We start from the raw sequence: 8,359 nt of genomic DNA, 5'->3' as shown, positions 1-8,359 counted from the left end.
AAGGGAAGGGGAAAGGAAAGGAAAGGAAAGGAAAGGAAAGGAAAGGAAAGGAAAGGAAAGGAAAGGAAAGGAAAGGAAAGGAAAGGAAAGGAGAAAATATCAACTGATCAACTGGGAGATTAAAGAGCTGAACATCAATTTCATCAGCTTCATGGTGCTCAGGAGACACAAATTGGAATTCAACTCCCAGCCAAGTAGAGGGGTCTTGGTAAATATCCCAGACTTTAAGACCCCAGAAGAGCCATGACCTAGTAATTGTGCAAAATTAAAAGCTACTATACCTAGAAAAGCATAAAACAAAACTTCAAAAGAATAAAAGTAATCACTGGTGCTCTACCTGCCTGCCAAAAAAAAAAAAAAAAGTGTAACCCTATCTGGAGAAATGCAACATCTACTGAAGTCTCTACAATTTGTAATCCATGATACTATACAAAATTAAGAGACAGGATAAAAATCAGAACAAATTACTAGAAAATAAGAGAAAAACTGGATGAGAGAAAAAGACTGGCAAGTGCTTCAGATATTGGAGTCATCAAAGAGGGACTTTAAAATTACTATAATATCTTTTTTAAAAGCCCCCAAAAGATAAAATAGATGAAAAGATAAAGATATCCTGATTCTCTTACAGGCTCAGAAAATTGAAATCAATGGATAAAAATCATCAGGGGTTTGATACCCTCAAGCCCCGCTTTGTTCAAGGGTCAATTGTATGAAGTAATATCCCAGAGGTAGCGTGACAGATCAGTGGGTGAAACTGAGTTTTCAGTAACTGGATCTAGGAAAAGTGGTTATCCACATGGGATAAAATGAAATAGCCCCCTACGTCACTGCTTATGGATGTGGATTACATACTTAAATGTTAAGTGCAAAATTTTAAAATTTTTAAAAGAAAATAAACAGAAATATCTTGATAACCCCAGGGTAGGGAAAGATCTCTTATACAAGGCACAAAGAGCACTAAACCACAAAATTTTCAAATGGTAAGTTTGACTATATCCAATTTAAAACTACTAAGGAGAATATGCCTTGCAAAAAGAAAAAATGCAAGTCATGAACTTGGAGAAGACATCTGAAATCCGTAATATCTGTGACTAAATGAGAATTTTATGTTAGAATATGTGAATTGCTCCTAGAAATCAGTAAGTAAAAGACAAAACCTATTACAAAAATGAGGAAAAGACAGAATCGCCACTTCATAGAAAATACAATATCTTCTATGGCAATAAGCATATGGAGAGGTGCTCAACCCAATCAATAACCAGGGAAAGGCATACCAAAAAGAGATAGCATTTTATACCCATTTGACTGAGGGAGAAAAGAAGGTCAAGAGGTGAACAAGCAGAAAGATGAAGAGAGAAGTCTGGCATTGGAAGAGATGTGGCATTTCCAATATATTGCTAGTGGGAGTAAAGTGAGCCACCTACTTTGGAAATTATCTTATTGGCATGATCTTATTACTTAAATATTCACACACTGCCTGAACCAACAATTCTACCCCTACTTAGGCACCCAAGAGAAACTCTTGCACGTATGCATCAAAAGACTGAATAAGAATATTAAAGGTAACACTGTTCATATAGCAGAAAACAGGAAATAACTCATTGCCTATCAACAACAACAGGTGAATAAATCAGAGATGCTGAGTATTTCTTCAGTAACTGAATATAGCCTGCCTGAAGCTGGGTGCCAGTCCAGACTGCTCAGTGACATGATGTATATTCTTCCTTTTCTGCTTAAACTAAGCTGAATTGGGTTGCTCTTATTTTCAAGTAAAGGAGTTTCTATTACACCAAGAAAATTATAATCCAAAGCTAAAGAAATAGAATTTGACAAATTCAATGACTAAAAACACCAAAGAATTTCCATAAACACAAGAATGTGTTTCCATAGCAAATGTCAAGACAGAGCTAGTTTGAAGAGGAGGAGGCTTAAACATAGTCACACCAACAACTCCATGGAAGCCAGAATTAAACTACCTGGAAGGTGATATCTCCGTGGCTGAATTTTGCAGTTAATATATTCACGAAGAGGACAACTCTGGGAGACAGGCGATGATGTACTCGCTGGAGAGGGCAGTTCTTCATATGCTATGGAATAATATTAGAAAACAAAATCACACTCTTAATTTGGCACAAGAGAGATTCAACCTAAGTAATGCACAGAATGCCAAAAGTCTACTTAGAACTGACCCTGCATTCCCAATACAAAGTATTCGATATTGTGGTTACATATTGTGGTTAGATTCCTAGGTCAGATACAAATTGTAAAATTAACCCTTGATGCTGCTGAAACACTCTATACTTGGAATGAAAATTAACAGTAAAAATGCTTTGATAGCAACTTAATACATTGCCATATAACTGAGTTTATTTTAAAAGAAGTTAAAATTAGAAGAATGTGAGAGCTAGTGAAGGAAAGCTGGGTTTTATGCAGATTCTGAGGGACAAGCTTGCATTTTCAGAGATTTTGTTAAGTTGCTAGGTCTGGTCTAATTTCACTGGAGTCTTTCCTTTTCCAAAACCAGATAAAATCTCGGCATTATTCTTCGCTCATTGGTACAATTTAGGGTTACTCTTTGGCTCATAAATGTGAGAGGAAGAGGGAAAAGGCTTTACAGGAAATAAATGGAAAGGGGGTAAAGAAAGATGAAAGAGCAAGTAAGTAAAAGAGTAAGTGTTCCCGAAAGAAAGCAATGGTTAGTTACAGAAACTAAGCTCTGAAAGAAAAAGGAAAAGAATTGAACAGGCTTTCCTTGAAAGTGAGCAAGGATGTAGTAGAGAAGAAACATCTAGATCTTTGCATCAGATAAGGCTACTAAGAGTAGATATTTACTTATTGTATGAAATATCTGTCTTCTAAGTGTGTAGAAGAAAACAAGAGGCAAGGAAGTATTGATTATATCCACCAGAGATTAGTAAATTAGATGTTGAAATCTGAAGACTTTTAATCTCGTCCCTAATCCCAAAGATACAATAAAACCTTCCTGCCACCCAAGCCAAATGTGTCCTTATTGCCAATCCTCCTTCCTCAACCTTGTTCTGAATCCACCATGAACTGGATCCATTCCTTCTCGGTCAGCTGCTTCACTCTGTTATCTTTCACGTGCCAGGAATCAGGCTTTTTAGCAAACACTGCACAGCAGAAGCGCTCCACTCTGAGTGCATACACATATCCACAAAGACTTCCTTTATCATATACTCCAAGGAATTTGCATAAGTAATTTATCGTCCCCTTCTCCATACAGAAGTGATGCACGGGCAGTTTCCCAATGGAATTTTTTGTTACTTCTTCTAACTTAGTAAGGTAACTCTTCTCTGATTTAAAGCCAATTATTTCTTTATCTTTATTTAGACCAACGAATAAATATCCTCCATCAGTATTTGCAAATGCAGAAACATATTGAGGGAGAATCTCTCTAATTCGTTGTAACAACTTTTCTGTTGAGAAGTTTTTAATTTCAACGTGTGTGGATTCAGTAAAGGTCAATTTTTCTTTATAATTAAGTTCTGTTCTGTTAAAAAAATCAGCAGCCAAGGCTTCCATGTTACTTTCTTCTTGTACATCAACACAGGCCCTCTTTGCGGGCAATTCTGGTCTTAAATATGCTCTCCCTCCAGTTTTTTCCTTGTCTTTGAGGAACTCCAGTGCAGCAGAAGCATCCATGACTTTTGCAGACGTTACATCTCTCTTATACAAACTGGAGCTCAACGTGGCAATCTGCAGACTAGAGGTGTCCAGGCTCCATGATTTCACAAAAATGTGAAAGTAGTTACCATTCTGCATGAAGTCCAGGAAATTAGGAACAAATGGCAGCATATTACTGAAAGAATTTTCCAAATCTAGTCCTATTCCATCTTTTTTGTAACTATAGTCTTCATTCTCAACTTCAGCCTTGATCACTCCCCCTCCAGAATTCAGCAGAGCACACACAGCTCGTGAGATATTTTCATTCTGCTGTTTACTCAGTTGACGATCCTTCATTTTGTTTCTATTGTTCTCTCCAAGAGTGACTCTTCCCACATTTAGAACCAGCTCAGCATAATTTGTGTCTAAATCAATACTGATGTTCATTTTCCCAGCAGTTAAGCAGTTTCCAAGCAGAAGTTCTTTTCTGTAAAATAGACAGAGCCGTTAGAATAGGAGCTAAACCAGAGAGACAGCAAATTCTGCATTATGAGGCAAACACAGAAAAATCCTTTACTGTATATTTTCCACTAGACTGGTAAGTATATGAGTCTGAGATAACTAATTTCTGACACATTTTGAGCTCAGGCTGTCATAATTTATACGCCTACTGAATTTTCAAATTTGTTACAGCTGTTTTATATGATCTTATTCTAATAATTTTAATTTTGTCTTTATATGTCCTTGTGTCCTTTCTCATCACTAATATTGTACAATTTGTTTTCTCTTTTCTTTCTTTAAGTAAATCCCTGGAGGGATTCTACGTTTTTATCTTCCCAGTGGACCAGGTTTTAGTCATACATATTATTTCTGCTTTACTTTTTATTTTAGTAATTTCAGCTTTTACCTTCATTGATTATCTCCTTTTATGGGAAATCCTTTTGGAAAACTGCCAGATAGGGTCTAAGAGAGTCCAGCAATAAAAATCTTAATTATTTTTTATTCTTATAAGAATGAATTAGATTCACAAATGTTGGGCATTGATCTCAAGCAAAGCAGAACAACTCACTGTGCCCTTTCCCTGTCAAACATCCATGTTTTAAATGAGGTAATTGTGGGTGGCAAGCCACCCAGGTGCCAAGGCAAGAGACCAAGGGCACTAGCTGTTCCAGTATAATAAAGAAAAAATATAGAATTAAGAATAGGTATACTAAAAATAGATTATAGATATGATTATATATGATTATCATTAATCATTAGTTTGTAGTAGTATTCTTTATTCCAATACTATAATAATCTTTGTTCTACAATTATAACCTAGAAAAAAACAGGCCATACAGAGATAGGAGCTGAAGGGACACAGTGAGAAGTGACCAGAAGACAAGAGTGTGAGCCCTCTGTCATGCCCCGACAGGGGCATTAGAGGGCTCCCTGGTCTACTGGTAACGCCAGCACCTGGGAAGGCACCTGTTACCTAGCGGATCTTGGTCTAGCGGTAGCGTCAGTGCCTGGGGAAGGCACCCATTACTCAGCAGACCGGGAAAGGGAGTCTGCCTTCCCCAGGGGAGTTAGAGAAGACTGCTCCACCACCTCTTGTGGAGCAGCCATCTGGAGGCCTAACCATCTCCCTGTGATGCTGTGCCTCAGCAGTCACGTTCCTGGTCCACTTTCATGTTCCACGCTGTACACCTGGCTCTGCCTTCTAGATAGCAGTAGCAGAATTAGTGAAAGTACTAAAAGTCTTTGAAATGCATAGAAAAAATAATGGCATGAGCTGTCCTCTCTCCGCCTTGGCTACCAAACAGGGAAGGGCCCCCTGTCCAGTGGACACGTGACTCACGTGACCTTACCTATCATTGGAGATGGCTCACACTCCTTACCCTGCCCCCTTGTCTTGTATCCAATAAATAACAGTGCAGCCTGGCATTCGGGGCCACTACTGGTCTCCACACCTTGGTGGTAGTGGCCCCCTGGCCCAGTTGTTTTTGTTCTATCTCTTTGTCCTGTGTCTTTATTTCTATGATGTCTCATCTCCACACATGAGGAGAAAAACCCACAGACCCTGTAGGACTGGACCCTACAGGTAATATTGGTTTTTTTGTTTGTTTGTTTTGTTTTGTGACGGAGTTTTGCTCTTGTTGCCTAGGCTGGAGTGCAATGGCACAATCTCAGGTCACTGCAACCTCCGCCTCCTGGGTTCAAGGGAATCTCCTGCCTCAGCCTCCCAAGTAGCTAGGATTACAGGCACCTGCCACCACACCTGGCTACTTTTTTTTTTTTTTTTTTTTGGATTTTTAGTAAAGACAGGGTTTCACCATGTTGGCCAGGCTGGTCTCCAACTCCTGACCTCAGATGATCCGCCTGCCTCAGCCTCCCAAAATTCTGAGATTACAGGTGTGAGCCACCATGCCCAGTCAAGGTAATATTCTTATATACAAAACACCTGTGCCCTACCTTGAATGTTTGTGTCTTCCCAAAATTCATATGTTGAAATTCTAATGTCCAACATGATGGGGCCTTTGGAAAGTGATTAGATTAAAGGGTGGATCCCTCATGAATGAGATTCGTACTCTTCTAAAAGGGACCTTAGAAAGCTAGCGATGGCAGCCTGCCATCACAAAGGCAGAAGCAGGGAGGTGCAGTTAGGGCTGCACACTTTCTGGAGCCCATGGGAGCCCTGCCTCTTCCAAGCTGGGATGTGAGCTTCCCAGGTGGTTCTGCAGCCACCCAGACCACCACTGTAGACCCAGGCTTTCCGCTCTAAGGAGCATGCTGGAATCCTGCCCCACAACCCTGCCCCATGCAGCTACAGTCACCCAAGTCGAGATTGCAGATTCAGGCATCCCTGCACTCTTGGGGCCTGGGAAGACCCCCCTGCCCTCGCAGGCTCAGAAGTGGCTGCTCCCACTGCCTGGCTTCTCCTTCTCCCTGCTACCAATGCCCACTCTGGTCTGAGAGCAAAGACTAGCCAAACTCCGGAGACATAAATGGAGTGGGAGGCAGACAGATTCCTGGGTCAAAGGAAGCAGTCCCTGGTAGGGCCACATCTTCAGGGCCTGAAGGCTGGGGACCAGGCTGCCAGTCCTGTGGACTGTGGGGGCTTGTGGTGCCTCTTCTGGGGCTGCATGTGGACTGATGGCACACACTTTCTCCACTCTGAGGTCCATAAAAGCCTTGGGCTCAGCCACAGCAGGGTCAGAGGAGGAAGAGACGAAGAGAGGACCAACTTCAGAGAGGAACTACCCTCTCTGCTGATAGCAGGAGAGGACAGGACAACCAGCTGCAGAGAGGAACTATCCTCTCTGCTGAGAGCTTCAGAGACCTGCAGAGACATTGGGACTACAGCTGCAGAGAGGAGCAACTGTCCCCAGGGCCTCCTCTCTGCTGAGAGCAGCAGACGTAGGAAGGACCAGTAGCAGAGACAAGCTACCCTCCCCAGGGCCTCCCCTCTGCTGACAGCTGAACATTCCACGGGATGACCTGCCTACAGAGAGGAGTTACTCACTGCAGGTCTCCGTTGAGCTGTCCTAACACTTAATAAAATTCATCTTCATCTTGTTCACCCTTCATTTGTCTGCATACCTCATTCTTCCTGGACACAGGACAAGAACTCTGGCAAAGGTGCCACCAGCCACAGAGGTTTCTGGCCAGAAAATCGACACCCCAAAGATCCCGTAACACTAGTTCACCCCTTCTGCCATACGAAAAACACAGAAGAAGTTGACAGTCTGCAATTGGAAGAGGGTCCTCACTAGAATCCAATGATGCTGGTATCTTGATCTTGGACTTCCCAGCCTCCAGAACTGTGAGTAATAAATTTCTGGTATTTAAAAGCCACCCAGTTTATGGTATTTTGTTATGGCAGGCTGACTAGACTAAGACAGTGTGCTTTAGTCTATGTATACCTAATCCATTAGCTCTTTTCCTTTAAAATCTATTGGGATCACTGTATTGCTATGGACGAAAATCTAAAAATATTGTAGGTTTGTCAAGTGGCCTAGAGACAGTTGAGAGTAAAGTCCATCATAGGTAGTAATCACTACACTAGGAAAGGGCTATAAAGGGGTCAGAATATTCCTGTCCACTGCTAGACCAATATCATGCAGATACTCAGCTAAGGTTGTGGATACCACCTGTGTCTCTATAAATTTCTGATCATGTGTAAACAATAATAAAATTGAGGCCCCAGATCATTTGGACAACTGGGGTTACATCAAGAGAATTTATATGCAAATCATGGTAGTAACATACAGAGGGAAAAAGTACCATCTATTCCATATAACATTTAACAATTTACAGGGACCAGACTAGATGTTCAATAAATGACACAACTCCTTGTGCACCAGAGTAGTCACCACTCCACATGTGATTTGGGGACTCTGTGCTTTTGCATAGGTGTGCTCTGAGACTCTAACGTTTTCCTCCACCTTTGTCGCCTGATAAACTCTTTATCATCCATCCCAGAACTCCCATATTTGTCCTTCACTCTCTGCTACTCCCACTGAGCTTTGTACTTGTACTTGGCACTAATTTTACCATAGATCTAGGGAAATATTTAGAAACAAAGCAGTGAAGTGGCCAGAGCAGTTGTTTTCTTTTTTTTTTTCACTCAAGCAATTATTTTATTCTAATAAATAATTTCAGAATTACATAAAATTCATAGCTAATGAAAACATAGCAAATAATTAGGATTTAACTTCTATACAGAAATGAATGAGCTCAAATATTAATCTAA

At 40.8% G+C, this 8,359-nt stretch overlaps 1 protein-coding gene across 1 annotated transcript in view; it reads right to left on the bottom strand.

Moving 5' to 3' along the window:
• Positions 1 to 8,359, bottom strand: part of SLFN12L (schlafen family member 12-like) — a 53,553-nt gene that overhangs the window by 1,608 nt on the left and 43,586 nt on the right. Inside the window, exons 3-4 of the mRNA XM_011999419.1 lie at positions 3,033 to 4,111; positions 1,977 to 2,087 (exon numbers count right to left, since the gene is read on the bottom strand). Coding sequence (XP_011854809.1) covers positions 1,977 to 2,087; positions 3,033 to 4,111 — 1,190 coding nt within the window. The remainder of the gene's footprint in view (positions 1 to 1,976; positions 2,088 to 3,032; positions 4,112 to 8,359) is intronic.

The sequence above is a fragment of the Mandrillus leucophaeus genome, unplaced genomic scaffold (assembly GCF_000951045.1).
Source record: "Mandrillus leucophaeus isolate KB7577 unplaced genomic scaffold, Mleu.le_1.0 Scaffold590, whole genome shotgun sequence".
Lineage (NCBI taxonomy): Eukaryota > Metazoa > Chordata > Mammalia > Primates > Cercopithecidae > Mandrillus > Mandrillus leucophaeus.
Note: the sequence above shows the minus strand (reverse complement) of the source record. Positions and strands in the feature narration are given on the sequence as shown.